The 21,811-nt window shown below is 34.1% G+C and overlaps 2 protein-coding genes across 2 annotated transcripts; one reads left to right on the forward strand and one right to left on the reverse strand.

Moving 5' to 3' along the window:
* Nucleotides 1–1,016: 1,016 nt before the first annotated feature.
* On the reverse strand, nt 1,017–1,863 carry LOC127132683 (translocator protein homolog). The gene has a single exon (XM_051061646.1). The coding sequence runs from the start codon at nt 1,789–1,791 to the stop codon at nt 1,174–1,176; it is 618 nt and encodes a 205-aa protein (XP_050917603.1). The 5' UTR covers nt 1,792–1,863; the 3' UTR covers nt 1,017–1,173.
* A 12,723-nt stretch (nt 1,864–14,586) lies between these two features.
* On the forward strand, nt 14,587–19,360 carry LOC127132684 (dol-P-Man:Man(5)GlcNAc(2)-PP-Dol alpha-1,3-mannosyltransferase). Its single transcript, XM_051061647.1, has 12 exons — nt 14,587–14,871; nt 14,980–15,152; nt 15,435–15,503; nt 16,095–16,252; nt 16,326–16,392; nt 16,502–16,555; nt 16,889–16,977; nt 17,230–17,346; nt 18,196–18,332; nt 18,422–18,500; nt 18,728–18,784; nt 18,878–19,360. The coding sequence occupies exons 1-12, from the start codon at nt 14,685–14,687 to the stop codon at nt 19,044–19,046; spliced, it is 1,356 nt and encodes a 451-aa protein (XP_050917604.1). The 5' UTR covers nt 14,587–14,684; the 3' UTR covers nt 19,047–19,360.
* The last annotated feature ends 2,451 nt before the right edge of the window (nt 19,361–21,811 follow it).

Genomic DNA, 21,811 nt, shown 5'->3' on the forward strand with positions numbered 1-21,811 from the left:
AGCACGGACTATTAGAAAACACCTTAAGAAAAGGTTGTGTGCGGGTTTGATGTCTGATATAGAGTTCAAGACAATTGTATCACTCTTGTTGAATCAGAATCATACTTGCTACGTAAATGTTCAAGTCATAGACACTTTTGTTTATGCATAATCTTAGAAATGCTTGACGATACTTATGCAACACTGTTTTAAATTCAAGTGGGGGATTTTTAACACATTATAGAAAAAGTTTTTTAAGTCAAGTCTTACATTATGTGTTACTTGAAAAAATTTCTTAGTACCACATTGTTTAGATGAGATATATTTCCTTAAGAAAATTCTTTGTTTCATTCCAAAACGCACCAAAAATTTATTTTAAGTTTTTCCTTCCTCATTTTCATAACTATGCGTCTTTCAAATTGTCGAAATGCCGACCTCTTTCTCTTTCTCGAATATTTTTTTAACTTGTTTCAGTTGAGAAATTAAAAATTTTGGATTTTGTAATTTCCAATGGTGGGAATTTAATACTATTGGAGTGTCTTGATACATTGCTTATAAGAAATGGAGCTTAACATTAAATATTATTGTTGAAGCAAAAGTCAAATTAAATTGAAAAGTGGTTAAAAATATAAATTAGTTGGGTCAAATATACATTGGGCAATTTAGATCCACAATTATGACAAGGGCAACAACAAAATTTCTTTCATTTGGAGAGATGCTCTAAGATCTAAGATGGATTAATAACTGAAGGATTTAGAATTTGCTCTTTCTAATTCATAGTTTAATCATAGTTTTTAGTTTGGCTATCTGATTTATTGATTGATAGTTTAGTTTCTCTCTCTCTATCTCTTTCAAGTGCCTGTGTAAGCATACTTAGTTGAACTTGAAGGTGCTGCTTTAGAAAGTTAGAATCCTCTCATAATATCTTATTTCACATGTCATTCCTCTTCATTGTTGACTAAAGAGAGAGCTATGCTTCTATTATAACAATGAGATGTTTTGTTTCAATTTCTGATATCAAAGGATATGATATCATATAACAAAAAAGCAATCTATTAATATTTGAACTAAAAACAGTACAAAATAGTGGGAATTATTTACACCTGGTGTTTCTAAGATAAGCTTTTTTATGATTCCTTCCATTACAAGATTTGTATACTACGTACAATACAAACATGTATGTATTCAAGGGTTTCAGATATAAATCAGCTTAAGATTTACAATGAAAAGAAAAGAAACAACAGCCAAACAAGGCTTTATCAAATCACTAGCAGCAGGATTAACCTTCCCAAACACATACATACACCCAATTAAGCTCCCAAAAATTCCCAAACAAAGCAACAAACCAAGACTCGTTGCGCCAACTCCAAAAACCACAGGCTCCCACAACACAGTGAAGAGAAGCTGAATCAGGTAAAGCAAAAAAGCAGTTGGATCTCTATGAAAGGCACCTTCAGCCCACACCAACCAAGCTGAGAGACCCATCAAGAAGCTGGAGGAAGGTAACATGAGATGCAGGAGCCATGATGGTGGAAACCAGAAAGGCTTTCTTGAAGAGGTTATGGATTCGTTGTTGTGGTTGGAGAAGGTGAAGGAAGAGGCTATGTAGATGGATAAAAGGGTTAATGAGAGAGGAAACGAAACCGCTATTATGAGTGATCTAAGACCGCGTGTGGCCATTGCCATTCGTTTGTCTCTTTTGTGGTTGCTTGTTCCATTTTTGTCGTCGTCGTTTGTTGTGGTTGTGTTGGTGGTGGTGGTTTGGTCGGGTGTGACGAATCGTTGTTTGAGGTCTGTGGTGGAAGAAGCCATGGGAGAAGATGATGAGATGAGAAGAGAAGAGGTTGAGAGAGGAAAGTGATGAGTGTTGGAGAGGAAGTGAAGGAGTGTTTTGGTTTTAAAGGAGAGAGCGTAGAAATCTCGCGTAGGAGGGACACGTGGAGGAGAGAGAAAGCGTTTTAGCGACAAACATTACGCGTGTTTGATGGGAATAAGGATTAAGTTGTCTCTGTTTGGTGTGGGAGCTGGTACTAGCTACACGTGGCTATTTCTTTTTCTTCCAAACCATTAGCACTCGGTTTTTTTTGCCGACACACCATAACACGGTAAGAAACAGAGCAAAAACAAAACATAATTCTCGAAACTTTTTACTGTTTAATCTTATTCCTTTTGCTTGACTGAGATATTGTTGCTGTTTTATTTATTGTTTTGTATTGGATAAGAAATATATATATGGGCTTATCTTAAATTTGATATATTAAAGTGTCTTTCTTAATCCACATGCATTTCAGCCATAAGTCAAGAGATTAAAAAATAAAGAGATTTTAAAAAAAAAAAAATTGATATTGAATTCAAGACCGATTCAAGCAATATAGGAAATTTTTAACAAAATAACTCATTTTTTAAAAGTTATTTAAGAAAGTCTCAGGTTTTAAAAAAATTCACAATCTATTCCATTTTTAAATAATCTTTTTTTAAATAAAGTGGGGTGTCAGACGAATTGACAGTTACATTTATTTTCTAATGGTGATATCAATTAGATTGATGATTGTATATGATGTTGTCAGATTAATTGGTGTCAATGTATACCTTTTCAAAGATGACGTCAATTCATCTGATGTCGGTGTGTATTGTGATTTTTTATTAGTATAAATATAGGGGTCACGTACCATTTACTTCACTTCACACCTTATTTTAAATTCTTCTTTTATTTTCTTCACTGGCTCTATCATGGTTGACAGAAGATATGGGCATGTATGTTATTCGGTAACGAAATCTTCGATGAAAATGCTTTTTTGGAACGTTCAAAGTTTTGAGCATCTTGAAAAGAGTTTGAAAAGTTGGTTAGACGGGGAGATTAATGATGAGGAAAGAATTAGAAGTATCGAGAGACTTGTTTCGTACATCTCAATTGCATATAACAATAATGTTATCCAGCATATGTGGGTGTGAGTTAAAGATGAAAATGATGTTAGGGATATGATGTCTACAGCATATGAGATTGTTTTCATTGTTGTAATCTCTTAGGCATGTTGTGGTGTTAAGTCTTTTTGTTTGTTGTTTGTGTTGTTGTTTTATGCGTATTTATGTTGGTATGTTATGTTGTGTGTTATTCGTGTGTAGAAACTGTTTTTAGGGGTGTTTAAGGGTGTTAATGTTATATTTGTTGTAACCTAAAGTTGTTATATTTATTATAAATACCATGGTTACAAAATTTTAAAGAAAAAAATAAATGATCATGTAGAATTTGCACCAACATTGGGACAATTTGTTCGAATGTGTCTGGGCTGGCGGCATATACCACATAATCTTATCATTTATCATTCGTATCAATTTCTGTTCTAATACGCGTGTATTCAGGGCGACCATTTTTCTTCTGTCACATATTTTCGTTTGTGTCAAATTATATCCCCTTGATATGTAGGTCAATCATCTTCCATTGCTATCACCGGGAAGCTATTAAAATGTTTATGACTTTGTAAACATCGAATAGATGCTTAGAAGCGTCCACACGAACATATGAACATGCCGCAATGACATGGGAACAAAGCATACAAAAGGATTGAAACTTGTCACAGTCACACCAACTTCTATTTAGTTGGACCTGATAGTCTCCATTCGACCTTCCTTCTTTGTGGTCCATTGTTTTCTTTACATTAAAAGTGTGTCTATGATAGTCAAAGATTGTAACGACATGTGTGCTAGCTTAGAGAGTTTTATCCTTCATCACTTTCATGCAACTTTCACTGAATAATTGCCTCAACTCTAACACTAAACTCCATTTTTCTCCTTTGATTGCGAAAAGTGATCCCAACCTAAAATAGGTTGCTCCCACCCACGCTATTATTGGTAGATTTTTGATGCAATTGAAGACGCCAACATTGAGACTCATGTAAGTATTTATTTCACTATTATATGCTATATTTTTGTTGTATGATAACCAGAGAGGCCAATGTATCTTACTTTCGCGCCTTAAGACATATTACATCAGTTTAACATTAGATGAAAATTCTATCAAAGAAAGGATAATAATAAAAATGTCCATAAATACCTCTATGATGTTGTCTAGAAAGTCTGCAAAGATTGCCATCATGCATCTTTGAAATGTTGTGGGAGCGTTACATAATCCAAAAGACATTTATCGATAGGTGTATGTATCATAAGGACATGTGAAGGTGGTCTTTTCTTGGTCATCAGGATGAATTGGAATTTGGAAGAATTCTAAATATCTATCTAAGTAACAGAAATGAGAGTGTTTAGCCAATCTTTTGAGCATCTGATCGATAAAAGGTAGAGGAAAGTGATCTTTACGAGTGGCTTTATTTAATTTTCTGTAGTCAATTCACATTCTTAATCCATTTTCAACATGTTTTGTTACAGCTTCCCCTTTCTCATTTTCGATAACTGTAACCCCTCATTTCTTGGGTACGACATGTACTGGGCTGACCCATTTACTGTCGGATATCGGGTATATAATTCCTACTTCTAACAACTTTTGTATCTATCTCTTGACTACATCACTCAGAATTGGGTTAACTCTCCTATGGTGTTCTCTAGAGGTTCGACAGTCCTCCTCTAGCATAATGTGATGCATGCATATAGAGGGGCTAATTCCTTTTAGGTATGAGATGTTATAGCCTAAAACTGCAGGGTACTTACTTAAGACATGTAATAATTTATCAGTTTCTATATGTCCTAAGTGCGTTGACTATTACCGGGCATCTGAGTTATGTGTATAGGAATTCATACCTCAGACTTTTGGGTAATGTCTTAAGTTCTATAGAGGGTTTATTTGGGTAAGGCATAGGATCTGGAGTAAGTGCGAGACATTCACTTAGACTCCTATTTACATATGACTTTCGCCATTCATCATCTTCAAATATAGGAGGCGTTGGAATCTTTAGTATTTCAATATACTTAGGTGGTTTCATCTCCATTTGTCTTACGCAATCGTCGATAATGTCTAAGAAACAACAAGAGTCATCTATAGCTAGTGCCTTCAGGAATTATGAAAGAATAAATTCAACTTTCTCTTCACCAATCTCAAAAGTTAGCTTTCCTTTCTTCATGTCTACAATGGCGTCAACTGTGGCAAAAAAGGGTCTTCCTAAAATGATTAGAATGTTGGAACCCTCATTTATGTCCATAATTATAAATTCGATAGGGATGTAAAATTGACCTATTCGAACGGGAACGTTTTCTAACACACCTACGGGGAACTTAACAGAACGGTCAGCTAGTTAGGGAGATCTTCTTGTGGGTCTTACTTCTCCTAATTTGAGTTTTTTACATATGGAAATGGGCATTAAAATAACATTGGCTCCTAAATCGTGAAGTGCTTTGTCTATGACAAATTTTCCTATTACGTAGGGTATGGAAAAACTACCTGGATCTTTTAACTTTCGAGGCATGTTGTTTTGAATTATAGCGCTACACTCAGCAGCGAGCGTCACACTTTCATTATCTTCGAGCTTTTTCTTGTTAGAAATAATTTCTTTAATGAAGTTAGAATACAAAGGCATTTGTGTTATGGCTTATGTGAAAGGGATTGTGATATTCAACTGTTTTAAAAGATCTACAAATTTCTTAAACTGCCCTTTGTTTTTAGACTTAGAAAGTCTTTAAGGATAAGGGATAGGTGGTTTATATGGTGGTGGAGGCACATATGGTTTTTCTTCATCTAAGACCTCTTTATTTTTGTCTCTCTTCCCATTGTCAGTTGATTCATCTTGTTGATCATTGTTTGTTACTTTTTTCGCTTCTTTTCCAGAATCATGATACATGGGTGGATTTTGAAGTCTCAGATCTACTGGCCCATCAAATTCTGTCCCATTTCATAGTGTGATATCATTAGCATGACCTTTCGGATTAGGTTATGGTTGGCCAAGAAACACTCCAGATGGGGTTGTTGTTGCTGCTTGTTGTTAGACTACCTGAGAAATTTGGGTTTCTAAAATTTTGTTGTGGGTAGCCATAGCATTAAGCTTACTCGATATTTTTCCATCGGCTCATTCGTGTGAACATGTTGGTTAGCAAACTCTTTATTCTGTTGGGTTTAGGCTGCGATAAATTCTCCAACAATAGTTCGACATTTGACTTTCTAGGTGCTTGGGGAGAAGAGGGGGCTCCTTTTTGATAACCTGGAGGAATTTCAGGTGCTAGGTTTGGAGCAAACAAAGCATTGTTGCTCTTGTAGGAAAAAATAGGAAGGTTTCTCCAGCCAGGGTTATAGGTGTTTGAGTATGGGTTCCCTTGGGCATAGTTTACTTGGTCGGTTGGAATACTAGCCAATAAATGACATTCAACAGTGTTGTGCTCAGGTGTTCCACATAATTCGCAGTTGGGTGTCACAACAGCTACGATAGCTGCTGGAGTTACGGTCAAACTTTCGATCTTTTGGGTAAGTGCATCCACTTTAGCATTGACACGGTCTATGCCATTAACTTCAACATTCCGCTATTTAGCGGTGGTTTCTCTGTAGGTGTTCGCTCACCTCCCCATTGGAAGTGATTTTGTTCCATGTTTTCAATGAATTGATATGCTTCTTTGTAAGGTTTATCCATTAGAGCACCGCCAGCGGCAACGTCTAAATTCAGCTTAGTGTTGTACAGGAGACCATTATAGGAAGTATGTATAATCAGCCACTGCTCAAGTCCATGATGGGGACAAAGCCTTAGCATATCCTTGTATCTCTCCCACGCTTTTAAATGATATTCATTGTCTTTTCTGCCTAAATTTGTTGATTTATGCTCTTAGCATAACCGTTTTGCTAGGTGGGAAATATCTTGCTAAGAAGACTTTATTCAACTCGTCACACGTAGTGATAGAGTTGAATAGTAGAGACTGGAGCCAAGCTCTCGCTCTATCTCTTAAAGAAAAAGGAAATAAACGTAGTCTTATAGCTTCGGGATTAACACCATTTTCTTTCATTGTATTTGCATATTGTGAAAACACTGATAAATTAAGGTTTGGATCGTCCGTAGGGCTGCCAGAAAATTGGTTTTGTTGTAAGGCTTGTAACAATGAAGGTTTCAACTCGAAATCATTTCGGTCGATGGCAGGGGCAACAATGTTGTTGTGTGGCTCTTCTTGTGATGTAGCAGCATAGTCCCGAAGTGGACGGTTTGGATTTTCGGCCATAACCGATTGTGGAATATCCGGATCAAGGATGTTGTATTTCAAACAAAACTCTTTAATTCGGTGTCATAGTATTATATAACTCTTTACTTTGTCAATCGGTTGTTCCAACTCTTCGCCTTGTGATCGAGTGTTTGGCATACAACCGAAGAATAAACGGTTGCCTTAGTCTATACGGTGCAACGACATAATCACACTATTGACTAAATTAGTCCCCGACAATGGAACCAAAAACTTGATCGCAACTTTATGAGTCTATCGGATTGTCTAACTTCAAGTATACAGTCTATCGCGTAGTTTTAAAAGACATTGAACCCATAAGGACTAATAATCAATCTAGTGTTATCAATTGATACAATGTAAAGCTAAAGCTATTGATTACTTAATTCATATGTAATTAAAAACTAGAATTGGAATAGGATTTAAGAAAATATCAAGAAAGGGAGGCCGAATTATGGACTTCGTGCACCTCAGGGACTCTGTAATTCATTGGCATTTGTTTTGTGTTAAGTTGCTTTTAGTAGAAAATACTAGTTTAAAGACTCTATCTCACACTCCCGCGCTATTGATTAAAGTTACACCCCTAACCATGATATTTTACTCTCGCTCGCCCATTTCAATTAAGAAGTGTTTTTTGAAAACTAAATAAGTCCTAATTGATACCTAAAACGCTCTCGCTGTATTTAGGATCAATGTCCAGTTTCTACTATCTGGTTCAACTCTCACACTCTCGCGCTATCGACTCGAACCTTAATTGTTTTTCATTCTCGTGCAAAAAAAATTGAATTAGACTTGAAAAATAAAGCCATAAAAATATTTTAAGAAAACCTGAAAACTTGAATTAAATTGCGAGAAACCTGAAACTAAAGCCATTAGAGACAACATGGTAATCAAATTAAAGTGTGATAAATGGAAATATAAAGCAATAATGTAAAAACCTGAAAACTTGAATTAAATTGCGAGAAACTTCAAATAACATGAATAGAAATAAATGACTTCAATTATGTTGGCAGGCTTGTGATCCAAGAGTACAGAAAATTAAACTAAAGCTGCAATAACCTCTCGATATGAGCGGTCATCACTTTGAATGTAATATCTGCCTAAAACTATAAACAACAGAGTTTTCGCGCAATACTTGGATGTCTAAAACTTATGAAAACAATGTCTTATATAAAGTCCCAATGTTGCAGAACCCTTTCCAAGCGTGTAGAATTTCGTTGAGAGAATGTAGGAAGGTGAGAAAGAATGAGTCAAGTTGGTTTTTCCACTTTTTGTTATTGTGCACGTATCGCCATGAGCTTAAGTTGTATGATGACATGGTTGGGTGCATGGCGAACGCCATACACCAGAAACTTGCTTTTTCTGCATTTTCTCCTTTTTCTTACTCCTTTTTCGGTTTCTACACATGGACACTTTATAATTGACAAGTACCCGAAATACAAACAAAGCACGGCATAAAAGTAATAAAACATGATAAAATGACACTAAATAACATGTGAATCGGGTCGAAATATACAATGCGTTTTCACGTTATCATACGCCAATCATCAGGTTCATCAATACAGAGATAAATCATAGTGAACGTGTGAAATTGTAGTTTTGAATGCTTTAAAACATCTCAGATCCCCCGATGTTCCACATAAAATGGCACCAACAAAGAATTAATGAACAATGAAACTTTGACAATTGGAAGGACTTCGCTAAATCTGAGTGTCGTAAATGGAGGCATCATCGTGACCATGTCTTACGTGACGTTGTGATGCCAACCCAATATAAACCAACTAATAGTTATACGACTTGGTATAAATCAGTTGCAATTGGGGTTGTCTCTGATGATATGTATTTATACGACCCGTGTCAAACCACTTACACACAAGAAGCTTCAACGTCTAACCCCCACAAAATTATCAGACCTGTTACTCACAACCTCTTACCGAACAAAATTACCGACCCACAAACCCACGACCAAAACTTGTCAGATACCCAACCACAATACCAAGAGCCTCCCCCATAGGATGGCTAACAAGATGAATATTATCAAGACACCCAAAATACATATGCCCCCAACAAATCATCCTACCATAGCCAAAACACCCAAGTAACATATAACACCAACCTTTCCTTCTACCTTATCGAAAACGCTCAAACATAATAATAACCATATGGCTATCAAACACCATAATAACCATTTCAACATTTCTCCAACGAATTATTCACACCAATGTATCCCTTCAATCATCTAGGTCATACACCAATAACACCATTAACACATCCCAACTACTCTGGCATCAGTTGTAAACTCAGTTACGACAGCGTGTCGCTCCATACACAAGACTTCTTAGAAATGCAAGAACATGTTAGAGATTATGGTGATGTTCCTGAGACCTCAAATCCTCAAACACCTGGAATGAATCAACAACGAGTGCAACGAGATACCATAGCTAGGGGTGTGGAATCGGTGCCCCGTATGACCAACCTGGTCGTCATCGTCAGTGTTTGTAAAAGTTATTTAAATAAAATATTAATGTTTATTACTTATGTTTAAAAAAATTACAAGACACACTAACACCAAATGAATTAGTGTCACCTTTGAAATGGTACACATTGGCGTCAATTGGGATGACAACACCATATGCAGTCTCGAATCCAGTTGGCGCCACCATTGGAAAAGTAAGTGTGGTCTCCAATTCGCCTGACACCACCACTTCGTTCCAATTTTTCTTTTGAAAGTGAGGTAGATTGAGAATTTTTTTGAAACATGGGTTTTTTTGAAAATAAATTTGAAGAAGTGAATTCTTTGGGTAAAAAAATTGAAATATAGAGGATTAAAGTAATTTTTATAAAGACATTTAAAAGAAACTCAAAAGAACCCAGTTACGAAAATATGATATTTTTTGTCAATTTTTTTAAAATAAAGAGTATTAATCATTAACATAATCAAGATTATACAAAAAGAGCAGTCAAACGGGCAATAAACTGCGTCGCTACTCTTGGTCGTATCTCACACAGTATAAAAATGTAATATTTATAACTATATTAATACAACTTAAAATATATATATATATATACTATATCTAAATTAATACAATATGCATCTTCAAATTATGGTGGCACAATTAGAAATACCCAGTTTTTGTAAAACCGATTAGAAACACGCACAACTTTCCCTCATTTCAAACTATTGTCCCGGAGATGTAGCCTTTGATTCCGATGGCGCAATGTCTCTCCTTAGGTCGCTCCACCTTAACCTTTGTTGAGGTTTTTCGAGCTACTGGCATGCGGCAGTGACTTCGTTACTTTCAAAGTTGATTTTCGAAACACGCACAACTTCCCCTCTTATTGCATAAAACATATCTTTTGATCACATAAATTGTTTTAAATTGTATTTTTAAGAAGAAAAAAAACAAATGTTGTAGTATAGAAAATATGTTTCTTAAGGCTAAATTATAGTTTTAGTCCATCTCTTTTGCTCTACTCACGAAATTAGTCTCTCATTTTATTTTTAAACAGTTTTGACCCTCATTCCTAATTTTGCTCCATAAAATGTTTATGTAGATTTTTTTTAAATACGTGTCATATTATTTTATGTCATGTAATTTATAAATAACAAAAAATAATTATTCAAATTTAATGTAATATTTAAAATTGAACATAAAAGGAGATAAAAACTTAAGAGAGTAGTCATCTTCTTCTTCCATTGCCCTAACTCTCATCCTTTCTTTGTGCTTCAAAAGTCATCTCCACCCCTTCTCTATGTTTGAAAAGTTTATGTGTTTGCAAATACGAGTCTGTGCAAATATCAAGTTCTTCTTCTCATTCTATGAGAAAAAAGGATGCACTGTTATTGTGGCTTGGATTTATCACCCGTGACTGTGTTAACATCTCAAAATCCAGGACAGAAGTTCTATGAATGTGGGTTGTACAAGGGACATCTAAATCCCTAATTTTTAGTTTGTATATTCATCTTCTAAATTCAAAATTTTATGGGTAATTCCTAACTTTGACACTACTACAAAATAGAACTTCCGTAACACACATTTTACAACATTCTTTCTGTTAACCGTGATAATAATTCTTTTTATTTATTTACTAAATGACATTTCACAATGGTCATATGTACCAACCTAGTGAAATCTACCTGGAGTGAAAGGGTTTGAATCCCAATACTAAATTTTTTTATTTATCGTGACATAATGAGTTTGACCTTGTATATCCCCGTGATTTTTATATATAAGCGAAATTATCTCTCTCAGTACATTACAATGGTCTCTCTTAAAACAAAACCCTAACATCTCTTTCACTCATCTTTCTCAAAACAAAACCCTAACATATATATCACCCGTCTCTCTCATATGGAAACCCCAAACTTATGCAGCAAACTCGTCTTCTTCGAAGGATACCTTTATTGCATCAAATCTTAGTAAATGACTACTTTACAGGTTCGTCTTCATTATAGTTTATGTTTCAAAATCTATTTATGTATTATTGTTTATGCTTCAATAGTTTGTTTCATAATGATTGAACTTTCTACTTGTTTTGACTTGTAGGTAGAAATGCGTGTTTCAATAATGAGGACAAAGCTAAAGTGAGCGTTACAAACTTGTGTGAAAGACCCAGAATGTCATTCATTCAAAATAGACACAAGTTTATAGCTCTCACTTCAGCTTCATCCTTCTTTCATTATGGATGTCATTATGAGACATGTATGTTTCTGAAACATTATGAGTTGATATGTTTTTTGTATCATGTATGTTGTTTATGGTTTGTTGTTGTTAATGTTTGTTTAAAATATTAGTTTATTATATCTTATGTGGTTTGAGTAATTTTCCAATCTCTTATCGAATATATAACTTTTCAGATTGCATTAGAAAATTATAATATAATAGATAAAGTTATATTAGAAAACAAGTACACGTTCAATTCTTGATAAGAACTTTTCAGTCCGTTATCTACATAATATTCTTTAAATGTTAGAATTTTATTTTATGATTGTAGTTCTTCAACCGCCCATTTTTCCACCTCTAATTTTGTTTGCAAAGTAAACAATATTTTGCAAAATGAACCAGAGGTGAACGGATGGCGGTTGAAGAACTAGGATCATTAAACAAAGTTTTAACTGTTAAAGAGCAAAATATGGATAACGAGTTGAAGAACTCTTGTTAAGCGTTGAATGTGAACTTGTTCTTCTAATATAACTTAATTTATCATATTATAATGTTCTACATTAGATTGAAATGTTATATGTTTAATGAGCATTGGCGAAATAAGCATTCCACATAATTTATAATAAACTCAGTGTATATACCACAACGGTTATTTATACCAATCGTTGTTAAATTTTATGTATTAAATAACATCACAACAGTTGTTTAAAGTAAATGTTGTGGTAGGTAGCATGATATATAACTTATAATCATGGTCGCACGACCGTGGTAGAAAATATCATACATACAATCACACCTTACCTCATAACGATCGATCTAACATGATGATATCCCTTTTCTAACCGTTATGATAGGTGTTTTCTGTAGTAGTGTTCCACCATTTTTTTGTATTATTCAGCTACAAGAAATGAAATGATGTTCATTTTTTTACTGATATGATGAGCAAATTCCAGACCGTTCACAAAAAGTGATTAACTCACTTTCGAAGAAGGTTAATAATTTGAAGAAGAATGATGATTTAGCTAACAAGATTGATGATGACCTCAAAAAGAAGATCAAGATTTTGGTTATATTATTGGATTTGTCATGGTTTTGATCATCCTATTGATTATAAAAAACTTGATTGGATAATGTAATTATGTCGTAACCACTCTGATGATGTTATAGTAATGTTATTGTCATTGCAATGAGGTAATGTTATAAACACATTAAATAATGAGGTTATGTTGTAATGTTACTATTATTTTAATGAAGTTATGTTATAACATCATTGGATAATGAGGTTACATTGTAAACTTATTTGTTATGAAATAGAATGTTAGCGGATAACTATTATTGTCATTGTAAACTTATTTGTTATCAGGTTATGTTATATTTGTATATTTTGTTTTTGCTAAGTGACATAAACCATAAGACATACATAATAAGTGAAAAAACACTAATATTTCATTAATAATGAGTCAATTGCAAAAAATGATACAACATGTACAATTAACTTGATTCTAAAATAGCCAAACCATTTCACACACACAAAAAAAAGAAAATTTTACAACATGTTCAATCAATTAGTTTCTTGTGTTTGTGGCGCTTGTGATCCTTGTATCAATACAGTTGGATATTCCTTGGTTGATGTATTCCTTTGCTTCTTAGCCTTGTTACTATTTTTTGCTAATTGTCGATCCGCCACTATTTTCCCTTTGCAAGTTCTTGAGTTATGCCCTAAGATCCCACAACTTTTACACTTAACAATGATCAAATTTCTTGGTAGTACATTGGTTGAAGATGGTTCATCATTAACTTTGTTTCTTTTCTTCTTGGGTCTACCTATAACTCTTCTTATGATCGGTGGATGAATTATTTCCCCATCAGTTGTAGGCCAAAGCCCTGGTCCATTAAATGACAACACTATATACGACTAAGTTGCGAATAAGCTTGATTTCATGTTAAAATATGCATATATCAATTTTCAACATAGATCGGTAAATTCAACACAGTTCCACATAAGCGTAAACTAAAATGAAAACTTCAGGTGATGATACCACATGCATTTGATTCTTACATAATCCAGATTGTTGATAATCTTAATAAACTCCATATATGACATAAAATCCACGTCACATTTTCAATGCATTTCATCTACCTTTTCATTTACATAAATCTTGCAAGGATAATTAACTAATTTCCATCACGATTAATCCCTAGTCTAAACAAACCAATAAAATACAGCTCATCCGGTAACCAACGCAAAATATTTTAGCATTTTTCGTTTCATAACAACAAGTATTCAGTTCAATTTTGTAGAATTAAACATTTCAAAACAACACATATTGAGTTCAATTCAAGTTCATTTAACATTTCAAAACAATTGAAGCTCACTTCATAATCAATAATAGACATACCTAGAACAAAATTTAGGATCATCCTCAGTCAAAGATGAAAGTTGACCGTGAGAGTAAGATATTTCTCCGATTGAAATCAAATTAAATTTAGGGTACCCGTATTACCTAAAAATAAAATAAATATTTTCAAAATCTTTGCTTGTTACATTTATGAATGAATCTTCTTCGTTCTACCTTGACGACTTCTCCGTTTGGCCATTTGAGTTCATCACCTTATTTATGACTTTAGTTTGTTTATGCCTTTTAACAAAAAAAAAGTTTTAAAAATTTAGATGAGACCAAAATTATTTAAAAATAAAATGGGATTAAATTCGTGAGTAGAGCTAAATAGAGGATGAAAATTATAATTTTTTTTAAAATTTAAAAAACACAAAATTAATGTTTCTCTTTCCAAAGCCCATATAGGTGAGCCCATAAACAACAAGTAAACTGAAAGAGTAGTTCACTTCAGACCGAGATCGTTGATCGTTGTTTGTTTCGTTGCGGTGCGGTGGATGTAGCAAAAATGGAAATCGGAGGCAGAAAATTGAAAAACACAGAAACAATGGCCGTCGAATCGGTTACACAATCAGCGCCACCGCCGAGATCAAAACCAAAAAACACTTATTTCGAAAACCCCAAAATTCCCATAGCAGTTGCTCTTCTCATTGCCGATGCCATCTTCGTCTTCCTCATTATCGCATTTGTCCCCTGTAAGGCTCCTTTAAACCTTCAATTCCATTATTGTTCCATGAATCGAATCAATGCACATGCTGTTGATATATGAGCATAAAATGATGTATTCAGTTTAATAATTTCAGATACAAAGATAGATTGGGATGCTTACATGTCACAGGTTAAGGGGTTTCTAGGAGGTGAGAGAGATTACAGGAACCTGAAGGGTGATACTGGTCCTCTTGTGTACCCTGCTGGATTTCTGTATATTTACTCTGCTTTTCTTTATCTTACTGGAGGAGAAGTTTACCCTGCTCAGGTCATTTTCATTCTTTGTTTTTATCATTCTATTTGCAGATTGTAATGTTTTGTTATTTATTTGTTCAACGCATGCAATTATTTATAGCTTGTTAACTATGAAGCATGGACACTACACTGACACATTGACCCAAGTAATAATTTGAAAAAATGAATAAATTGAATGTAATCACAAGTGTAGGTGTCATGTAGTTGTCGGTGTCTGTCAGCTTCACGGACATGCATTTTTCAGAGGTGCTGGTGCTACATAGCCTATTAACCTCTTTCTCTTTTCTCATTGCAGATTTTGTTCGGGGTGTTGTATATTATTAATCTTGCAATTGTTCTCTTCATCTATGTCAAGACTGATGTGGTAAGCAGGAATCCCTCTATAGCAAGTGAATAATTGTTAGTTTGTTCCACAAACTATAAGAATATAGTTAATATTAAATAGATCTAGAACTATTCTCATTCTATCAAGTTAGTCTCTGAATTATTACTGTATCTCCTATTTTGAAAGTAACTAATGGGCTAACTTGTCGCCGACTGTGTAGTCCAGTGTTATGGGCTGGGACGTTGATGGAGTATTTAGGAGGTACAGGGTTTGATCCTTGAGGCTAACAAATAATGGATGGACTAATCTGATCGATTGAGAATAGTTTAGAGACTATTTAATATTTACTATATTTCTATAGTTTTTGAACCCATTAGAACATAAAGTGATAGTTCGAGGACTAAATTGAAGGCTTATTCAAAGTTAATCTTAACTTGGCCTTAGTCTTTGCTGACACGTGGCGATGGTTTAAGGATCTCGTTTTATTCAATACATGTTTTTGTGCTTCACTTTGGTTTTTATTGCATAATTTTTACTAGCCATTTCATCCAATCTGCAAAAATTCAATTTGGATACCAACAGGGTCTTTGTTACTGATGTTAATTTAGTTGTTCTTGAAATTCCTAACAGCTTCCTTGGTGGGCTCTTTGCTTGCTTTCTCTGTCAAAACGAGTCCATTCTATCTTTGTTCTTCGTCTCTTTAATGATTGTGCGGCTATGACTCTTCTTCACGCTGCATTGCTTTTACTCATGCACCGAAGGTGGAATCTGGGTTTGATAGTGTTTAGGTAAAGGCTACATTCCTAAATTATTTTTCTATAATATAAAATCTGTACATGACTATGTATAATTATTTGTTAGTACGGCTGTTTCGGTAAAGATGAATGTGCTTCTTTATGCTCCCCCTTTACTGCTCCTCATGCTTAAGGTACATAAAACTTTTACAATTGAGTATGTAGCATTTGTAAACTAATGTTATTATGCACTGGCAACAACAATAGTTCTCATGTAGCCTCCTCTTCTTTTCACACATGCAGGCTATGGATATCGGTGGTGTTTTATTGGCCTTAGCTGGTGCAGCACTGGTTCAGGTCTCTTAGCATTTCTGTTTCCTTAATATATTTATGATGCTATGACTGCATAAATGTTTTGTGGCTTTAGACTTTTTCTGTATTTTTTTTTGAGAGGATCATTCTGTATTCTTAATGCTTTGGTATTTAATTTCCTTATACGAAATGATCCACAGGGTGAACAAATCTTTAGTTTCCTGATTGCTGGTATATTTTTTTCTCAAATACTCTTTTCCGTATTTTCAGGTGAGCTTCTCTCCTTGGGCTTCATGATTGATTGGTTCTCAAGGGTGAGCTATGTCTAATTGTAGTGACATTATTTAACTCCTGTCCTGATGAATGTCTGCTACACAGATATTATTGGGGCTTCCTTTCTTGGTTTCATATCCAGTTGCATACATATCAGGAGCCTTCAATCTTGGCCGTGTCTTCATTCATTTCTGGTACTTAGTTTTTAATTTGATTGTGAATGGGGAGTTGAAAGGGTTTGCGTAATTTCCCAGTGGCCATGTATTGCTCTGATTACCTATACTAGTTTCACTTAAGTCCAAACATCTAGGGGTTTGGAATCGGATTTGAAGTTGATATATTAAGTAGTTTGTTTTTGGGGGGCGGGAGGGTAAAGTGTATATTTCCTTTATTTTGTTTGGCTCAGTTCAATATTCTGATATATAATTTCTATTGCATGTTATCAGGTCTGTTAACTTCAAATTCATCCCTGAACCAGTATTTGTATCCAAGGGATTTGCGATCTTTTTGTTGGCTGCGCACCTCATAACACTGGCTTCATTTGCACATTATAGATGGTGCAAGTAGGTATAAAAGTTATATTTTATTACTTTCTATTCAGAAATGGGTTCTAATTTTGTTTGGCTAAAGTACAAGGAACCCCATCAACTACAAGTCAATGGGAAAAAACCCCGTGGTTTAAGAAACCACAATTTGATTTCTTGAATTTATGGAGGTTTTCTTTCTCCCTTTGACCTGTAGTACTAGTAGGAGTAGGTTATGTGTGTTTTAGCTAAAATAATTCTTAATTAATTGTGTCAAGTTATACATTTGATAAATTCTTTATCCTTTTTTTTTGCAATAAATAATGTGAACATGCAACAAGCAACGCTTTGTGGTGTTGTATGTTGTGCAGCAAAGTTCCAACTTACAACAAGATTTAAAAACTGAGTGTTATGGAGATGAAAATATTGCGATGGTTTAGCAAACATATAGGAGTAGATAAGATGATGAAGAATGGACATACACAAAAAGTAGGAGTATCACCTATTGATGAAAAGATGGAAGAATTGTGTCTAAAAGATGGTTTGGTCTTGTGAGAATATAAGACCAATAAAAGCTGCAGTGAGAAGAGTTGATGATAACCCACGGTTTTTGATAGAATATACTACTAAAACTGTTAAAAATGAATGAGATTGTTTGTCTGAAGACACGGTTTTTGATAGAACATAACCATGTTGTTTGTTCCATATAGTTGAGTTGACTAGACTTGGTGTAAATTGTTTTGTTGTTCCTTTATGGTTAATGTTTTAGTTTTGGCCATTCCACCGAAAACTCCTATTATAATTAGAATATACGGGATGCCAAGATGTATCTGATTGAAATATTGATGCAGATGGGTTATATATGTTCACTAATTTAGTTGCTTACAGACATGAAGGAGGGCTTCTCAAGTTTCTGCATTCAAAATATGTGTTCATGAGACTGAGGTTTGCACTTTTCTTCTCCTCCTCTTTTAAGAAGTTTGACAAGACCAGTTCATCGTCCGTCAAGATCCTTACTAAAGAACGTAAGTAATCAGTCTCATGTCAAATTAAAAAGATAAGGTTACTTCCTTTTTTTGTGATAAATGATATACTTATATTGCCTTTCACTCAGATATTGTGACTACTATGTTTGTTGGAAACTTCATTGGCATTGTATGCGCTCGGTCGTTGCACTATCAGTTCTATTCATGGTAAGTATGCTGAGAATGCCCTTTTTGCAGATGTATCATGAGTTAACCTACCTTTTCGGTTGACAAATACTGATTCTCTTATATCACATTTTCTCATAAATTCTCACCTTCTTTATGCTGAGCTTTCTTGAACTATTTCTCGTCTTATGCAAATAATAACACATATGTCTCACTTATGTGCTCTTGTATTCTAAGAAATGCATCTTGTAACTTGGTATACGGCACAGGTACTTCTACACCTTACCATACTTATTGTGGAGAACACACTACCCAACATTGATCCGGTAAGTTAACTGCTTTTGGTTGATTTTATTTTAAAAATGATTTTATGTTCTATTGAATTCATAAATGATTCTTCTCTCTATACAATCGAGTAGAGTGATTTTGTTCGTTGGAGTGGAGGTGTGCTGGAATATCTATCCGTCAAACAACATTTCGTCAGCTTTACTTCTCTGCCTTCACTTAATTATTCTCTGGGGTTTGTGGTCTGCTCCACCTGAGAATCCTTATGCAGAAAAAGAACCATCATCCCACAAAGACAAGTAGAAAGTTCAAAGGTCCCTCTCGGTTGACCCGGGAAAGTGATTTTCCCTAATCACGCCTTCACCTTTGATGTAAATGTTTGTTTGTGGTGTATCTGGGAGCTTGCTTAAGAATTACTACTATTTGCCTAACTGGTTTGTAAAACAGAATTTAGTTAGGATCACCAATCAGGATAGATCATGGTTGCCACATTTTGATAAGTTTTTGTTTTATTTTCCTTATTTATTTGAAAATTTTGTGCTTAGTGATTATGTTTAAAGGATGTACTTTAAAGGAATTATAGGTGTTTGATATCATAAATGTGTTATTGTTGACTAGTTGGTTGTTTCAACTTTCAAAGAATATTGACACAGTACATTCTTGGGATTAATACACCACAATACATCGTAGGGCTAATATCCTGAATTTCATTTTGAAATACGTAAAAAGAAGACACCATTTTTATCATCTTTTTAGATATTGTATCATTTTTTTTTAAATGTGAGATTAAAAAACGACCACCCTCTGCCTGAAAAAGAAAACTCTATTCACTCTAAATCTCCATTCTTTTGGTTCATCACATCATAGCGAGTAAAAGAAGATAGAATTTTAGGTAAAGATCCTTCATTTTCCTCTGCATTTGTCACATTAATCATATTTTTTTTCTTAAAAAGAAGAGTGTCGTATCTGGAAATGTATCTCCAGAACGAGTATGAGTTTGTCCGAAGATGCATTTTCGAAAGTTGTTTGTTTTTTATTTTCAGTTCTATCTTCAAAATGGATGCGCTTCCCTGACATAGGGATGCACTTCCCTGGCATGGGTTACCTAATAGCATGTGCATATATGATACAGTTTTTCGAAAACCTTTTTCCCACTGCACACTGCCTCACTTCAAAATCCAAATGATTGTATTATGTGTATTGAGTGGTTTTCAAAATCAAGTCATTTTGTTCAAGTTTACATGAAACCGGGATGTGTTATACCATTTACATCACCAGAGTGAACGACTCATTTAACAACAAAAGTCGAGACTTGACTGAATCATTTTATAGAAAGGATGCAAGAGTTCGAGAAATTGAGCAACATTGAAAGAGAATCAAATACGCAAAAGTCCAAGGGGGTACCACCAACATATTTAGCTATCGACATATGTTTCGATTCGTTTTAATTTCTTATTTTACTAGACAAATAAGTATATGTAATTGTGTTTTAATATAAATGAAATATTATATATTGACCATTTGTTCATATTTTATCTTAATACATTCTTGATCTCCCCCATAACAACATTTGTGTTTATTATAAATGAAAAAATAGGTTATGTCCTGGAACTGGTTCAAGAGAAGTTCCGGAGATGATTCTCTAAAACAAGATAATAGGGTGCAGAGTCAGAGATATATCTCTGAAATCAACATGATATTCATTGAGTGGTCCATATGGATCTATGAGTTCTATAAATTAAGACACTCTTATGTTATATTTCACACAAACTGAAAATGTCTCAAATGTCGCCACTAAACATTGTCTGGTATGTCGCAAATGTCTTCTTCTTCAACGGAGCTCCCAGGTGCACATTCAAGCTCAACGACTTTACCTCCCTCGATGATATCAAAGATGAAATCCAATATCTCCTATCTTACAGGCACAATCGAAAGATTGTGAAGTCCAAGTACCATTTACCGTCGATTGACAATGGAGGGAAGATTGAGTTCAACAAATTTGAACTCAAGACGCAAGCGGATGTAAGGGCTATGTGGAATACATTTTTCCGTTTCAAAACAAAAGTTCTACTTGAGTTGGAAGCGACGATTTCAAGATCCGTTGAAGATATTCTGAAGATGTTGAAGCGTCCACTTGGATATTGAAGTATAATGTTGCATTTTATGTTGAACTCATCTATGCAATCCTAATTTTATTTATGAATCTTAATTTGAATTTGGAAAAATCATTTGTTTTTGGGTCTGATACTGATGTGTCTGGCTTGTGGAAATGTAACTACGAGAAATTTCCAAAGATGCATCTCCAGAATAAAATGAATCAAACAATAGGGTGTAAATATCAATGGTCTTACTTGAGTGAGTGTTGAGGTGCTTTCAGAGATGCATCTCCGGAAACATGGGGTATTTGTGGAAATTCACGTGGTGCGGTAGAAATTTATAGGGTGCGTAAACAAACTCCCTAAAACTTTTTAGATGATACTAGGGGACCAACTGAATATATAGGTTCCTTTTTTAGATTGCTTTAATACTTTTTTTTGTCTTGTATGTTAATCTCGATGTTCATTTCCGTTAATTTAAAAAAATGTTCATATTGATCCCCTCATTCTTCAAAATGTATCATATTAGTCATTCTGATCAAATTAACAACAAATTTAGTGATGCGATCGATTTTTGAGTTTTTTCGTTGTTAATTTGATAAAAAAGACTAATATGATAAGTTTTGAAAAGTTAAAGAACTAATATGGATCTTTTAAAATTAAGAGATCAGAATTAACTCTAAAATTAATATAAAAGATTAAAAATGATATTAAACTTTTAAATTATGTGAAGATACCAAAAAAAAGAATAACAATGAAGAAATACCTCAAGAAATTAAAATTAATAAACGATTAAGAATTTAACAAAGAATAAAAAAATAAAACAAACAAATGAACAACAAGTTACTACAATTAAAATGCATCTTAATTTTATTCATAATATAAATGAAGATTTTGAATAATTGAATGAGTAAAGATCATAGACTAAGCATGCCACGCACACACAAATACACAAATGAGAAAGAATTTTTT

Source organism: Lathyrus oleraceus, chromosome 3, assembly GCF_024323335.1.
Source record: "Lathyrus oleraceus cultivar Zhongwan6 chromosome 3, CAAS_Psat_ZW6_1.0, whole genome shotgun sequence".
NCBI classification, from domain to species: domain Eukaryota; kingdom Viridiplantae; phylum Streptophyta; class Magnoliopsida; order Fabales; family Fabaceae; genus Lathyrus; species Lathyrus oleraceus.

Coding starts and splice junctions, on each gene's coding strand:
- LOC127132683 (XM_051061646.1), bottom strand. CDS start 1,791: ATGGCTTCTTCCACCACAGACCTCAAACAACGATTCGTCACACCCGAC.
- LOC127132684 (XM_051061647.1), top strand. CDS start 14,685: ATGGAAATCGGAGGCAGAAAATTGAAAAACACAGAAACAATGGCCGTC. Junction 15,504..16,094: donor TCTATGTCAAGACTGATGTG/GTAAGCAGGAAT, acceptor AATTCCTAACAG/CTTCCTTGGTGGGCTCTTTG. Junction 16,556..16,888: donor CTGGTGCAGCACTGGTTCAG/GTCTCTTAGCAT, acceptor TCTGCTACACAG/ATATTATTGGGGCTTCCTTT.